The 17,275-nt window shown below is 37.6% G+C and overlaps 1 protein-coding gene across 1 annotated transcript in view; it reads right to left on the minus strand.

Annotated features, from left to right (window-relative positions):
- Positions 1-438: 438 nt before the first annotated feature.
- The window catches only part of LOC133575011 (uncharacterized), a 60,943-nt gene continuing 44,106 nt past the window's right edge, over positions 439-17,275 (minus strand). Inside the window, exon 10 of the mRNA XM_061927464.1 lies at positions 439-530. Within this exon, the coding sequence (XP_061783448.1) occupies positions 489-530 (42 nt within the window). The 3' untranslated portion in view covers positions 439-488. The remainder of the gene's footprint in view (positions 531-17,275) is intronic.

A 17,275-nucleotide genomic window follows, 5' to 3' on the forward strand; every position in this document is an offset into this window, starting at 1 on the left:
TACGCTTATTTTGTTAGTTTAGTTATTTCTTGTTGTGTTCTTTCTTTGCTTCTTGCGTGATTTATTAGCTTGTAGTGTTAGTTATTTGCCTTTTGTGTTAGTTCTTTCTGTGCTTGTTGTGTTATTTGCAGCATTTTTTTCTCCCCTTGTTGTGTTAGTCATTTCTGTGCTTGCTGCAGTCAGGTTCAAACACTGATGACATCTATTAAACAGACAAGAAGCAAGGAATCATGCAGAGACAAGAGTCCAATTTAGCTCATGAGGAGAACGCATGGAGCTGCACACTTAGTCAAAGTCTCGCCCTAAGGTACATCTCCCGCGTCCCTCTATTTATTCAGGAGTCCCACAGTCAACATCACTGAGGCCGCCTCTAAAAGGAGTGGTCACACATGTCATGCAAAGCAGCTCCAGTACGCACAATACGTGACGGAATGTGCTGGGGGCCTTGTGACTTCGCCTTGTCTCTTCTTCGTCTGCGTGCTGTCGTCTTATCTTCGTTGAGGTCCTTGAAGTCCTTGGCTGTTAGCGGGCTAAAACAGAGATAACATATGCGGCTGAGGACACCTCTCAGACAAGAAGTTTTTGTCCTTGCACAGATAGAAAAAGTCTAACTTGAGCACAATAGCTAATAACTATAGAAATGGACTTTAAGCATACTAAAGTTGTGTGATAACTTACACATAATTATTCTAACAGTTGCGTTATTTGCTCTTTGCAGCATTTTTTTCTCCCCTTGTTGTTAGTTTTTTCTTAAGTTGTTGCGTTAGTTCTCTCTGCTTGTTGCTTTATTTATTCGCATGCTGCGTTAATTCTTTGTCTTTTTTGTTGCGTTAGTTATTTGTTGGCTCTTTGTATCAGTTTTTTTTTTCACTTTTGAAGTTGTTTTTTTTCTCCGCACATTGCGTTAGTGATTTTTTGGTTTGTCACGTTATTTTTTCCAATGCTCGCTGTGTTATCGTTCCCTCTGTTTGTTGTGTTAGTTTATTAGTTTTTTCCTCCACTTGTTGCGGCATTTATTTCTTCGCTTGTTACGGCAATTTCTTCTCTGCTTTTCGCGGTTGCTTTTCCTCCACTTGTTGCGTTAGTGATTTTTTCATTTGTTACGTTATTTTTTCCAATGCTCGCTGTGTTATCGTTCCTTCTGTTTGTTGTGTTAGTTTGTTAGTTTTTTTCTCCACTTGTTGCGGCATTTATTTCTTCGCTTGTTATGGCAATGTCTTCTCTGCTTTTCGCGGTTGCTTTTCCTTCACTTGTTGCATTAGTGATTTTTTCGTTTGTTACGTTATTTTTTCCAATGCTCGCTGTGTTATCGTTCCTTCTGTTTGTTGTGTTAGTTTGTTAGTTTTTTTCTCCACTTGTTGCGGCATTTATTTCTTCGCTTGTTATGGCAATTTCTTCTCTGCTTTTCGCGGTTGCTTTTCCTCCACTTGTTGCGTTAGTGATTTTTTTGTTTGCTACGTTATTTTTTCCAATGCTCGCTGTGTTATCGTTCCCTCTGTTTGTTGTGTTAGTTTATTAGTTTTTTTCTCCACTTGTTGCGGCATTTATTTCTTCGCTTGTTACGGCAATTTCTTCTCTGCTTTTCGCGGTTGCTTTTCCTCCACTTGTTGCGTTAGTGATTTTTTCGTTTGTTACGTTATTTTTTCCAATGCTCGCTGTGTTATCGTTCCCTCTGTTTGTTGTGTTAGTTTATTAGTTTTTTTCTCCACTTGTTGCGGCATTTATTTCTTTGCTTGTTACGGCAATTTCTTCTCTGCTTTTCGCGGTTGCTTTTCCTCCACTTGTTGCGTTAGTGATTTTTTCGTTTGTTACGTTATTTTTTCCAATGCTCGCTGTGTTATCGTTCCCTCTGTTTGTTGTGTTAGTTTATTAGTTTTTTCCTCCACTTGTTGCGGCATTTATTTCTTCGCTTGTTACGGCAATTTCTTCTCTGCTTTTTGCGGTTGCTTTTCCTCCACTTGTTGCGTTAGTGATTTTTTCGTTTGTTACGTTATTTTTTCCAATGCTCGCTGTGTTATCGTTCCCTCTGTTTGTTGTGTTAGTTTATTAGTTTTTTTCTCCACTTGTTGCGGCATTTATTTCTTCGCTTGTTACGGCAATTTCTTCTCTGCTTTTCGCGGTTGCTTTTCCTCCACTTGTTGCATTAGTGATTTTTTCGTTTGTTACGTTATTTTTTCCAATGCTCGCTGTGTTATCGTTCCCTCTGTTTGTTGTGTTAGTTTATTAGTTTTTTTCTCCACTTGTTGCGGCATTTATTTCTTCGCTTGTTATGGCAATTTCTTCTCTGCTTTTCGCGGTTGCTTTTCCTCCACTTGTTGCATTAGTGATTTTTTCGTTTGTTACGTTATTTTTTCCAATGCTTGCTGTGTTATCGTTCCCTCTGTTTGTTGTGTTAGTTTGTTAGTTTTTCCTCCACTTGTTGCGGCATTTATTTATTCGCTTGTTACTGCAATTTCTTCTCTGCTTTTCGCGGTTGCTTTTCCTCCACTTGTTGCGTTAGTGATTTTTTCGTTTGTTACGTTATTTTTTCCAATGCTCGCTGTGTTATCGTTCCCTCTGTTTGTTGTGTTAGTTTATTAGTTTTTTTCTCCACTTGTTGCGGCATTTATTTCTTTGCTTGTTACGGCAATTTCTTCTCTGCTTTTCGCGGTTGCTTTTCCTCCACTTGTTGCGTTAGTGATTTTTTCGTTTGTTACGTTATTTTTTCCAATGCTCGCTGTGTTATCGTTCCCTCTGTTTGTTGTGTTAGTTTATTAGTTTTTTCCTCCACTTGTTGCGGCATTTATTTCTTCGCTTGTTACGGCAATTTCTTCTCTGCTTTTTGCGGTTGCTTTTCCTCCACTTGTTGCGTTAGTGATTTTTTGGTTTGTCACGTTATTTTTTCCAATGCTCGCTGTGTTATCGTTCCCTCTGTTTGTTGTGTTAGTTTATTAGTTTTTTCCTCCACTTGTTGCGGCATTTATTTCTTCGCTTGTTACGGCAATTTCTTCTCTGCTTTTCGCGGTTGCTTTTCCTCCACTTGTTGCGTTAGGGATTTTTTCGTTTGTTACGTTATTTTTTCCAATGCTCGCTGTGTTATCGTTCCCTCTGTTTGTTGTGTTAGTTTATTAGTTTTTTCCTCCACTTGTTGCGGCATTTATTTCTTCGCTTGTTACGGCAATTTCTTCTCTGCTTTTCGCGGTTGCTTTTCCTCCACTTGTTGCGTTAGTGATTTTTTCGTTTGTTACGTTATTTTTTCCAATGCTCGCTGTGTTGTCGTTCCCTCTGTTTGTTGTGTTATTTAATTAGTTTTTCCTCCACTTGTTGCGGAATTTATTTCTTCGCTTGTTACGGCAATTTCTTCTCTGCTTTTCGCGGTTGCTTTTCCTCCACTTGTTGCGTTAGTGATTTTTTCGTTTGTTACGTTATTTTTTCCAATGCTCGCTGTGTTATCGTTCCCTATGTTTGTTGTGTTAGTTTATTAGTTTTTTTCTCCACTTGTTGCGGCATTTATTTCTTCGCTTGTTACGGCAATTTCTTCTCTGCTTTTCGCGGTTGCTTTTCCTCCACTTGTTGCATTAGTGATTTTTTCGTTTGTTACGTTATTTTTTCCAATGCTCGCTGTGTTATCGTTCCCTCTGTTTGTTGTGTTAGTTTGTTAGTTTTTCCTCCACTTGTTGCGGAATTTATTTCTTCGCTTGTTACGGCAATTTCTTCTCTGCTTTTCGCGGTTGCTTTTCCTCCACTTGTTGCGTTAGTGATTTTTTCGTTTGTTACGTTATTTTTTCCAATGCTCGCTGTGTTATCGTTCCCTATGTTTGTTGTGTTAGTTTATTAGTTTTTTTCTCCACTTGTTGCGGCATTTATTTCTTCGCTTGTTACGGCAATTTCTTCTCTGCTTTTCGCGGTTGCTTTTCCTCCACTTGTTGCATTAGTGATTTTTTCGTTTGTTACGTTATTTTTTCCAATGCTCGCTGTGTTATCGTTCCCTCTGTTTGTTGTGTTAGTTTATCAGTTTTTCCTCCACTTGTTGCGGCATTTATTTCTTCGCTTGTTACGACAATTTCTTCTCTGCTTTTTGCGGTTGCTTTTCCTCCACTTGTTGCGTTAGTGATTTTTTCGTTTGTTACGTTATTTTTTTCCAATGCTCGCTGTGTTATTGTTCCCTCTGTTTGTTGTGTTAGTTTATTAGTTTTTTTCTCCACTTGTTGCGGCATTTATTTCTTCGCTTGTTACGGCAATTTCTTCTCTGCTTTTCGCGGTTGCTTTTCCTCCACTTGTTGCGTTAGTGATTTTTTCGTTTGTTACGTTATTTTTTCCAATGCTCGCTGTGTTGTCGTTCCCTCTGTTTGTTGTGTTAGTTTATTAGTTTTTTTCTCCACTTGTTGCGGCATTTATTTCTTCGCTTGTTACGGCAATTTCTTCTCTGCTTTTCGCGGTTGCTTTTCCTCCACTTGTTGCGTTAGTGATTTTTTCGTTTGTTACGTTATTTTTTCCAATGCTCGCTGTGTTATCGTTCCCTCTGTTTGTTGTGTTAGTTTGTTAGTTTTTTTCTCCACTTGTTGCGGCATTTATTTCTTCGCTTGTTACGGCAATTTCTTCTCTGCTTTTCGCGGTTGCTTTTCCTCCACTTGTTGCGGCAGTGATTTTTTCGTTTGTTACGTTATTTTTTCCAATGCTCGCTGTGTTATCGTTCCCTCTGTTTGTTGTGTTAGTTTATTAGTTTTTTCCTCCACTTGTTGCGGCATTTATTTCTTCGCTTGTTACGGCAATTTCTTCTCTGCTTTTCGCGGTTGCTTTTCCTCCACTTGTTGCGTTAGTGATTTTTTCGTTTGTTACGTTATTTTTTCCAATGCTCGCTGTGTTATCGTTCCTTCTGTTTGTTGTGTTAGTTTGTTAGTTTTTTTCTCCACTTGTTGCGGCATTTATTTCTTCGCTTGTTACGGCAATTTCTTCTCTGCTTTTCGCGGTTGCTTTTCCTCCACTTGTTGCGTTAGTGATTTTTTCGTTTGTTACGTTATTTTTTCCAATGCTCGCTGTGTTATCGTTCCCTCTGTTTATTGTGTTAGTTTATTAGTTTTTTTCTCCACTTGTTGCGGCATTTATTTCTTCGCTTGTTACGGCAATTTCTTCTCTGCTTTTCGCGGTTGCTTTTCCTCCACTTGTTGCGTTAGTGATTTTTTCGTTTGTTACGTTATTTTTTCCAATGCTCGCTGTGTTATCGTTTCCTCTGTTTGTTGTGTTAGTTTATTAGTTTTTTTCTCCACTTGTTGCGGCATTTATTTATTCGCTTGTTACGGCAATTTCTTCTCTGCTTTTCGCGGTTGCTTTTCCTCCACTTGTTGCATTAGTGATTTTTTCGTTTGTTACGTTATTTTTTCCAATGCTCGCTGTGTTATCGTTCCCTCTGTTTGTTGTGTTAGTTTATTAGTTTTTTCCTCCACTTGTTGCGGCATTTATTTCTTCGCTTGTTACGGCAATTTCTTCTCTGCTTTTCGCGGTTGCTTTTCCTCCACTTGTTGCGTTAGTGATTTTTTCGTTTGTTACGTTATTTTTTCCAATGCTCGCTGTGTTATCGTTCCCTCTGTTTGTTGTGTTAGTTTATTAGTTTTTTTCTCCACTTGTTGCGGCATTTATTTCTTCGCTTGTTACGGCAATTTCTTCTCTGCTTTTCGCGGTTGCTTTTCCTCCACTTGTTGCGTTAGTGATTTTTTCGTTTGTTACGTTATTTTTTCCAATGCTCGCTGTGTTATCGTTCCTTCTGTTTGTTGTGTTAGTTTATTCGTTTTTTTCTCCACTTGTTGCGGCATTTATTTCTTCGCTTGTTACGGCAATTTCTTCTCTGCTTTTCACGGTTGCTTTTCCTCCACTTGTTGCATTAGTGATTTTTTTGTTTGTTACGTAATTTTTTCCAATGCTCGCTGTGTTATCGTTCCCTCTGTTTGTTGTGTTAGTTAATTCGTTTTTCCTCCACTTGTTGCGGCATTTATTTCTTCGCTTGTTACGGCAATTTCTTCTCTGCTTTTCGCGGTTGCTTTTCCTCCACTTGTTGCGTTAGTGATTTTTTGGTTTGTTACGTTATTTTTTCCAATGCTCGCTGTGTTATCGTTCCCTCTGTTTGTTGTGTTAGTTTATTAGTTTTTTTCTCCACTTGTTGCGGCATTTATTTCTTCGCTTGTTACGGCAATTTCTTCTCTGCTTTTCGCGGTTGCTTTTCCTCCACTTGTTGCATTAGTGATTTTTTCGTTTGTTACGTTATTTTTTCCAATGCTCGCTGTGTTATCGTTCCCTCTGTTTGTTGTGTTAGTTTATTAGTTTTTTTCTCCACTTGTTGCGGCATTTATTTCTTCGCTTGTTACGGCAATTTCTTCTCTGCTTTTCGCGGTTGCTTTTCCTCCACTTGTTGCGTTAGTGATTTTTTGGTTTGTCACGTTATTTTTTCCAATGCTCGCTGTGTTGTCGTTCCCTCTGTTTGTTGTGTTAGTTTATTAGTTTTTTACTCCACTTGTTGCGGCATTTATTTCTTCGCTTGTTACGGCAATTTCTTTTTGCGGTTGCTTTTCCTCCACTTGTTGCGGCAGTTATTTCTCTGCATGTGTGTTTACATCCACAAATCCAAGGCTTTTTAGAAGTCAGAAGCAACCAAATCCTCAGAAAGACCTCGTCAATGTCAGAATCCGCCCCTCTTCTGGTGGATTATTGAAGGATTAGAAGACGCAGTGAGACTGGCAGGTACTGTGACGCTGCAGCACTCTTCTATTGGAAGTGTTTTTCAAAGTCACTCATTTTTTAAAGTCACAAACGCGTGGTTTTACTATGCAACCAACTTTCAAGGTCAGTGCGGCTTTAATTGGAGGCTATTTTTAGCAACGGTCTCCCACTGTTGTCTCTTAACAATAACATCTTGAAAAGACAAACGTGAAAAAATAACTAAGTGACAACAACATTTAACGGGATTTTTTTTCTCTCGATAAGTCCAGCTAATGATTAAATCAAGTCTAACAAAGTTTATTTTGAATGACGTTCTGTCAGTATCATGTAAGCGTGAGGAAAAAGCTATCATTTTGTTTGTGTCACTTTTGGCATACTTGCCAACCTTGAGACCTCCGATTTCGGGAGGTGGGGGGTGGGGGCGTGGTTGGGGGCGTGGTTAAGAGGGGAGGAGTATATTGACAGCTAGAATTCACCAAGTCAAGCATTCCATACACACACACACACATATATATATATATATATATATATATATGTATATATATATATATATATATATATATATATATATATATATATATATATATATATATATATATATATATATACATATATATATATATATATATATATATCTACATCCTGAAAATATGCAAACAAAACTGTGTTTAGATAATCGATACTTCAAACTTGCATAAATAAATCTTAATATAACATAACTTGGCTTCTGAGAGCTTCAAAATGTAATGAATAAAATGCTAAAGTTGTTGATAAACAAGCAATTATTTTAATAATTAGATATGGTAATTTTAAATGAATTATTATGATCATTTAAAATTAATTATTTCAAATATGTTTATTTAAATGTATAATTCTATGGCTGGATGTAATAAGGAGTCAGAAAAAATACAAATAAAAATACAATTAATTTGGATGTTTTTAGCAAAATATAGTAAAAATGTATTTAGTTTTTTTTTTTTTTAAATTAACAAATATATTTATTTGTAGGTAAGATAAACATAATAATACAATTTATCTCTAGTCTGGATGATTTAGTTCTTGTCACCCTGTTGTACTCCCATCATAAAAAAAAGGCTGTCCTCACTCAGGTCCGCTTGGAACTGGAGGGGGCGTGGCCTCCAGCTCCGGCTAAAAACCGGGAGATTTTCGGGAGAATATTTGTCCCGGGAGGTTTTCGGGAGAGGCGCTGAATTTCGGGAGTCTCCCGGAAAATTCGGGAGGGTTGGCAAGTATGCTTTTGGTCTAATTTTGGCTTTTGAAGTCAAAAGGCAGGTTTTGCTACACATCATAAAACAATGACAACTTAAAAGTAGGGATGTCCGATACTGGCTTTTTGCCGATATCCGATATTCCGATATTGTCCAACTCTTTAATTACTAATACCAATATCAACCGATATATACAGTCGTGGAATTAACACATTATTATGCCTAATTTGGACAACCAGGTATGGTGAAGATAAGGTACTTTTAAATTTTTTTTATAAAATAAGATAAATACATTAAAAACATTTTCTTTAATAAAAAAGAAAGTAAAACAATACAAAAACAGTTACATAGAAACTAGTAATGAATGAAAATGAGTAAAATGAAGTGTTAAAGGTTAGTACTATTGTCATGTCTGTGTAATCATGTTTTGTTTTGTTTCGTTATTGGACTCTTTAGTTTCTGGCTTTTCACTCCCTTGTCTTGTTTCCATGGTTACCCATTAGTTTCACCTGTTCCACGTTTGGACTCATTGTGCACTCTTGTTTGTCACCATAGCAACCCATTAGTTTTCACCTGCCCTCACGACTCACGCACCTGTCTTTAATCATGTCACTATTATTTAAACCCATTGTTACCAGGAAGTCTCCCTGGCGACATCACACCCCTGACTTTCTGCTTCTCACTCTGTTTACCTCTGCGCACTTCATGCCGTGTCAAGTAAGTTTTTTTCGATTCATGCCACAGTTAGCGACTTTTGTTCATGTACATAGTTTTTTGCCCAAGTGCAAGTCTTTTTGTTCCTTTGTTAGTGTAAAATAAATAATGTCTTCACCTTCACGCCATGTCTGGTCCAAATGTTCATTTGCACCACGGGAGAACAAACCACGCCATAGTCCAAGTCTTGACAACTATTAGTGGAGCAGCAGCACGCACAATCATGTGTGCTTACGGACTGTATCCCTTGCAGACTGTATTGATATATATTGATATATAATGTAGGAACCACAATATTAATAACAGAAAGAAACAACCTTTTTGTGTGAATGAGTGTGAATGGGGGAGGGAGGTTTTTTGGGTTGGTGCACTAATTGTAAGTGTATCTTGTGTTTTTTATATTGATTTAATTAAAAAACAAAAAAAGACCAAAAAAAAACAAAAACGATACCGATAATAAAAAAACCGATACCAATAATTTCCGATATTACATTTTAACGCATTTATGTCCGATATTATCAGACATCTCTACTTAAAAGTAATCCCAATCTTGCTTTTGTTTTTTCTGAACAGACAATAAAAATTGGTGACATTTAGGATTTGGTTCCAAGAAGTAATAATAATTAAAAAAGCAGGTTTGGCGACACATCGTATGGAGCCCCTAAAGGGACATGGGGGAAACACATTTTTTTATAATTTTTTTTTGTTTTTGTTTTTTTAGACATGTATCTTGTGCGCACGAGAAACTTTTTATAAAGTTATAAAAAAAAATTAAAAAAATTTACAATTGTATTTTTTTTTTTTTTTTTTCATACATGTATCTCGTGCGCACGAGAAAGTTTAGATACATGTCTTAAAAAAAAAAAAAAAAAAAAGTTTATTTTTATTTTTTATTATTATTATTTTTTTGACATGTACCTCTTGTGCACGAGATACATGTCTAAAAAATGTTTTAAAATAATAATAAAATGTTTTTATTTATTTTTTATAACTTTATAAAAAGTTTCTCGTGCGCACGAGATACATGTCTAAAAAAAAAATTAAAAATAATAATAAAATGTTTTTATTTATTTTTAATAACTTTATAAAAAGTTTCTCGTGCGCACGAGATACATGTCTAAAAAAATAAAAATAAAAAAATAAAAAAAATTTCCCCCCATGTCCCTTTAGGGGCTCCGTACGATGTGTCGCGAAACCTGCTTTTTTAATTATTATTACTTCTTGGAACCAAATCCTAAATGTCACCAATTTCTATTGTCTGTTCAGAAACGAGAAACCTTGGAGGGGACCGCAGATGTGGGGACCCCCCCCTGGGCGACCGGCGCAATGGACGTCGAGTGGATCTTGCATAATATTGTGAGAGTCCAGTCCATAGTGGATCCAACATAATAGTGTGATAGTCCAGTCCATAGTGGATCTAACATAATAGTGTGAGAGTCCAGTCCATAGTGGATCTAACATAATAGTGAGAGTCCAGTCCATAGTGGATCTAACATAATAGTGTGAGAGTCCAGTCCATAGTGGATCTAACATAATAGTGAGAGTCCAGTCCATAGTGGATCTAACATAATAGTGTGAGAGTCCAGTCCATAGTGGATCTAACATAATAGTGAGAGTCCAGTCCATAGTGGATCTAACATAATAGTGAGAGTCCAGTCCATAGTGGATCTAACATAATAGTGAGAGAGTCCAGTCTATAGTGGATCTAACATAATAGTGAGAGTCCAGTCCATAGTGGATCTAACATAATAGTGAGAGTCCAGTCCATAGTGGATCTAACATAATAGTGTGAGAGTCCAGTCCATAGTGGATCTAACATAATAGTGTGATAGTCCAGTCCATAGTGGATCTAACATAATAGTGAGAGTCCAGTCCATAGTGGATCTAACATAATAGTGAGAGTCCAGTCCATAGTGGATCTAACATAATAGTGTGAGAGTCCAGTCTATAGTGGATATAACATAATAGTGAGAGTCCAGTCCATAGTGGATCTAACATAATAGTGTGAGAGTCCAGTCCATAGTGGATCCAATATAATAGTGTGATAGTCCAGTCCATAGTGGATCTAACATAATAGTGAGAGTCCAGTGCATAGTGGATCTAACATAGTAGAGTGAGTCCAGTCCATAGTGGATCTAACATAATAGTGAGAGTCCAGTCCATAGTGGATCTAACATAATAGTGTGAAAGTCCAGTCCGTAGTGGATCTAACATAATAGTGAGAGAGTCTAGTCCATAGTGGATCTAACATAATAGTGTGAGAGTCCAGTCCATAGTGGATCCAGTTAATAGTGTGAGAGTCCAGTCCATAGTGGATCTAACATAATAGTGTGAGAGTCCAGTCCATAGTGGATCTAACATAATAGTGATAGTCCAGTCCATAGTGGATCTACCATAATAGTGAGAGTCCAGTCCATAGTGGATCTAACATAATCGTGAGAGTCCAGTCCATAGTAGATCTAACATAATAGTGTGAGAGTCCAGTCCATAGTGGATATAACATAATAGTGTGAAAGTCCAGTCCGTAGTGGATCTAACAAAATAGTGAGAGTCCAGTCCATAGTGGATCTAACATAATAGTGAGAGTCCAGTCCATAGTGGATCTAACATAATAGTGTGAAAGTCCAGTCCGTAGTGGATCTAACATAATAGTGAGAGTCCAGTCCATAGTGGATCTAACATAATAGTGTGAAAGTCCAGTCCGTAGTGGATCTAACAAAATAGTGAGAGTCCAGTCCATAGTGGATCTAACATAATAGTGAGAGTCCAGTCCATAGTGGATCCAACATAATAGTGTGAAAGTCCAGTCCGTAGTGGATCTAACATAATAGTGAGAGTCCAGTCCACAGTGGATCTAACATAATAGTGAGAGTATTAGTGCCCAAGGCATGGGTAACTTTAATGCTAAAGGGTACATACAGATTTTGGAGCAACATATGTTGCCATCCACGCAAGGTCATTTTCATGGACGCCCCTGCTTATTTCAGCAAGACAATGCCAAGCCACATTCTGCACGTGTTACAACAGCGTGGCTTTGTAGTAAAAGACTAGACTGGCCTGCCTGTAGTCCAGACCTGTCTCCCATTGAAAATGTGTGGCACATTATGAAGCCTAAAATACCACAACGGAGACCCCAGGACTGTTGAACAACTTAAGCTGTACATCAAGCAAGAATGGGAAAGAATTCCACCTGAAAAGCTTCACAAATTGGTCTCCTCAGTGTTGTTAAAAGGAAAGGCCATGTAACACAGTGGTACAAAAGCCCCTGTGACAACTTTTTTTTGCAAAAATTAATTAATTAAAAGTTAATACATTTAATTAAAGTGTGTTTCTGAGTTTGAACATGACATCTTGTCTTTGCAATCTATTCAATTGAATAGAAGTTGAAAAGGATTTGTTGTATTCTCTTTTTATTGACCATTTACACAACGTGACAACTTCACTGCTTTTGGGTGTTTGTACATTTTGGAGCTGATCCGAATCAGCGTCTGGATTCAGGAGATAGTGCCTGGCGGAGGTCTGCGCTCTCGGATTGCGGAAGCGTTGGCTTAGCCACCAAAACAAAAACTCTTTGCCGTCATAAAAAAAAATGAAAAAAATGCCTCCCCCAATGAAATCCACCCTCGTCCTAGAAAGTGCTCCATCTCTACAAACATGAAGTTGAGTTGGTGTTGATATCGATTAGCTGCAATGACAAAGCTGCAGGTGATACGCGTCTCATTTAGCGAGCAGCGGCCCGCTCTCTATTGAACTCCTCGCCACTTAAATGCTTTTTTTTTTTTTTTGTGGTAGCAGCCACTTTCTCTTGTGTTCAAACACAAAGAGCCGGCCATTATTCTACCCACTGATATTACATAACGCCCAATTAGATCATAGCTTGAAAGAATAGCACTCAATACCCGTGTCGGACAGTTGTGTGCGTTTAATGAATCGAGAGACGCTCGCCGTGTTTTCCAACTAATATGTAACATATCAAATGGAACTCACGGAATTCATCTGTTCCAAGGTCTGCACAGGCCATGTTTTTTAGTCACATTTGTGTACAAAACCCAAAAAACCAGTGAAGTTGGAACCAGGAACACTTCAGAAAACCACTGTCAGTAACTACAGTTTGTCGCTACATCTGTAAGTGCAAGTTAAAACTCTACTATGCAAAGCAACAAACATTTATCAACAACACCCGGAAACGCTGGGACCGAGCTCATCTAAAATGGGGCTGATGCAAAGTGGAAAAGTGTTCTGTGGTCTGACGAGTCCACATTTCAAATGTTTTTTGGAAACTGTGAACGTCGTGGAAAAGAATCATTCGGATTGTTCTAGGCGCAAAGTGTAAAAGGCAGCATGTGTGATGGTATGGGGGTGTATTAGTGCCCAAGACATGGGTAACTTACACATCTGTGAAGGCGCCATTAATGCTGAAAGGTACTTACAGACTTAGACCATACTTGCCAACCTTGAGACCTCCGATTTCGGGAGGTGGGGGGTGGGGGGCGGGGCTAAGAGGGGAGGAGTATATTTGCAGCTAGAATTCACCAAGTCAAGTATTTCATATACAGGTAAAAGCCAGTAAATTAGAATATTTTGAAAAACTTGATTTATTTCAGTAATTGCATTCAAAAGGTGTAACTTGTACATTATATTTATTCATTGCACACAGACTGATGCATTCAAATGTTTATTTCATTTATTTTTGATGATTTGAAGTGGCAACAAATGAAAATCCAAAATTCCGTGTGTCACAAAATTAGAATATTACTTAAGGCTAATACAAAAAAGGGATTTTTAGAAATGTTGGCCAACTGAAAAGTATGAAAATGAAAAATATGAGCATGTACAATACTCAATACTTGGTTGGAGCTCCTTTTGCCTCAATTACTGCGTTAATGCGGCGTGGCATGGAGTCGATGAGTTTCTGGCACTGCTCAGGTGTTATGAGAGCCCAGGTTGCTCTGATAGTGGCCTTCAACTCTTCTGCGTTTTTGGGTCTGGCATTCTGCATCTTCCTTTTCACAATACCCCACAGATTTTCTATGGGGCTAAGGTCAGGGGAGTTGGCGGGCCAATTTAGAACAGAAATAACATGGTCCGTAAACCAGGCACGGGTAGATTCTGCGCTGTGTGCAGGCGCCAAGTCCTGTTGGAACTTGAAATCTCCATCTCCATAGAGCAGGTCAGCAGCAGGAAGCATGAAGTGCTCTAAAACTTGCTGGTAGACGGCTGCGTTGACCCTGGATCTCAGGAAACAGAGTGGACCGACACCAGCAGATGACATGGCACCCCAAACCATCACTGATGGTGGAAACTTTACACTAGACTTCAGGCAACGTGGATCCTGTGCCTCTCCTGTCTTCCTCCAGACTCTGGGACCTCGATTTCCAAAGGAAATGCAAAATTTGCATGGTTGGGTGATGGTTTGGGGTGCCATGTCATCTGCTGGTGTCGGTCCACTCTGTTTCCTGAGATCCAGGGTCAACGCAGCCGTCTACCAGCAAGTTTTAGAGCACTTCATGCTTCCTGCTGCTGACCTCCTCTATGGAGATGGAGATTTCAAGTTCCAACAGGACTTGGCGCCTGCACACAGCGCAAAATCTACCCGTGCCTGGTTTACGGACCATGGTATTTCTGTTCTAAATTGGCCCGCCAACTCCCCTGACCTTAGCCCCATAGAAAATCTGTGGGGTATTGTGAAAAGGAAGATGCAGAATGCCAGACCCAAAAACGCAGAAGAGTTGAAGGCCACTATCAGAGCAACCTGGGCTCTCATAACACCTGAGCAGTGCCAGAAACTCATCGACTCCATGCCACGCCGCATTAACGCAGTAATTGAGGCAAAAGGAGCTCCAACCAAGTATTGAGTATTGTACATGCTCATATTTTTCATTTTCATACTTTTCAGTTGGCCAACATTTCTAAAAATCCCTTTTTTGTATTAGCCTTAAGTAATATTCTAATTTTGTGACACACGGAATTTTGGATTTTCATTTGTTGCCACTTCAAATCATCAAAATTCAATGAAATAAACATTTGAATGCATCAGTCTGTGTGCAATGAATAAATATAATGTACAAGTTACACCTTTTGAATGCAATTACTGAAATAAATCAAGTTTTTCAAAATATTCTAATTTACTGGCTTTTACCTGTATATATATATATATATATATATATATATATATATATATATATATATATAAAAGAAATACTTGAATTTCAGTGTTCATTTATTTACACATATACACACACATAACACTCATCTACTCATTGTTGAGTTAAGGGTTGAATTGTCCATCCTTGTTCTGTTCTCTGTCACTATTTTTCCAACCATGCTGAACACCCTTTCGCAGGTACCCAGAAAGGTTTCGAGTACCACCAAAAAAACTGAATCTCTGAAGACAGTATAAAAATCTGTGTTAAAGGTGTACAAATACTGTTTGTATAATAAGCATGTTATTTTTTTTTACAAATCAGGGTTAAGAGTTCAGTTCTAAAAAAAAAAGAAAAGAATGTGGCTTAAGTACAGTTTTTTAATTGAGCTGCTGCATTTTTTGGTTGGGTTGTTTATTTATTTTGAGTAACTTCTATACATTTCTAAAAGGGGAGGAATGTAATAGAGTGATCTATGTTTGTCTGTTGCCATCTCCTGGTGAATGTTGGCTATAGCGTACTGGGGTTACTTTTTGGTTGGCCAACGATTTACGTGGTGTTGCTCACCTGACGTCACTCGGGTCCGCATGGAGCTGGAGGGGGCGTGGCTTCCAGCTCCGCCTGAATTTCGGGAGATTTTCGGGAGAAAATTTGTCCCGGGAGGTTTTCGGGAGAGGCGCTGAATTTCGGGAGTCTCCCGGAAAATCCGGGAGGGTTGGCAAGTATGACTTAGACAAACTTAGACTTCCTTTTTCTTGTCATTCAAATTTGAACTTTACAGCACAAATAAGAACGACATTTCGTTACATAGGCTCATGGTAGTGCAGGATAAAAAAAAAGCAATAAGGTGCATATATAAATAAATAAATATATATACCGTATTTTTCGGAGTATAAGTGTCATGTCTGTGTAATCATGTTTTGTCTTAGTCATGTTTTGTTTAGTTATTGGACTCTTTAGTTTCTGGCTTTTCACTCCCTTGTCTTGTTTCCATGATTACCCATTAGTTTCACCTGTTCCACGTTTGGACTCATTGTGCACTCTTGTTTGTCACCATAGCAACCCATTAGTTTTCACCTGTCACGTCACGCACCTGTTTCACGTTTTGAGTCACGCACCTGTTTTCGTTAATCATGTCTGTAGTATTTAAGTTCATTGTTTTTCAGTTTGTCTTTCTGGTGACATCCCCACATTTATGCTCTGCACATTTCTGACTCTTTTTTCATGTCCATCGTTCACGCTGCTCCTTTTTGTCCATGCCAAGTAAGTTTTGTTTATTATTGCCACAGTTAGTGTTTTTTTGTTGTTCATAGTTTTTGCCTTTGTGCAAGTGTTTGGCTTCATAGTTTGTTCTCCGCCATTGTGCGCGCCTTTTGTTTACTTCCTTGTTTTGTATTTATAGTGTTTAAATAAGAATGTACCTTCATTCCCGTCTCGCCCGAGCCAACTTTCCGTTGCCGTCGAGAAAAACTAAACCCCAGGACCAAGTCATGACAATAAGTCGCACTGGAGTATAAGTCGCACCTGTTGAAAGTGCATAATAAAGAAGGAAAAAAACATATATAAGTCAAACTATGAAAAAAACTGCGACTTATAGTCCGAAAAATACGGTAAATAATATATGAATATATATATATATAATAAATGAATATATATAAATATATATAAATAAATAATAGATTGCTGTACAGATAAATATATTGCACTTTTTCACATGCGTCCACGTTTATGGATGTATGTTATATTGTCTTTTTTTTAAATTCCAGCGAGTTAATCCATTTTGGGGGTAGTTGAGGGGATAATTTAATCATACTTGCCAACCTTGAGACCTCCGATTTCGGGAGGTGGGGGGAGGGGGGTGGGGGTGGGCGTGGTCGGGGTGGGACGGGGGCGTGGCTAAAAGGGGAGGAGTATATTAACAGCTAGAATTCACCAAGTCAAGTATTTCATATATATATATATATATATATATATATATATATATATATATATATATATATATATGTATGTATATATATATATATATATATATATATATGTATATATATTTATTTTATTATATATATATTTTATTATTTATATATATATATATATATATGTATGTATGTATATATATATATGTATGTATATACATATATATATATGTATGTATGTATATATATATGTGTATATATATATATATATATATATATATATATATATATATATATATATATATATATATATATATATAAAATAAATACTTGAATTTCAGTGTTCATTTATTTACACATATACACACACATAACACTCATCTACTCATTGTTGAGTTAAGGGTTGAATTGTCCATCCTTGTTCTATTCTCTGTCACTATTTTTCGAACCATGCTGAACATCCTCTCTGATGATGCATTGATGTGTGGCACGCACAAAAGTGCTTTCATCAAATGCACTAGATGGCAGTATTGTCCTGTTTAAGAGTGTCACAACATTGCTGTTTACGGCTTTACGGTTTACAAAA

This window comes from Nerophis lumbriciformis, linkage group LG03 (genome assembly GCF_033978685.3).
Source record: "Nerophis lumbriciformis linkage group LG03, RoL_Nlum_v2.1, whole genome shotgun sequence".
Taxonomy (NCBI): domain Eukaryota; kingdom Metazoa; phylum Chordata; class Actinopteri; order Syngnathiformes; family Syngnathidae; genus Nerophis; species Nerophis lumbriciformis.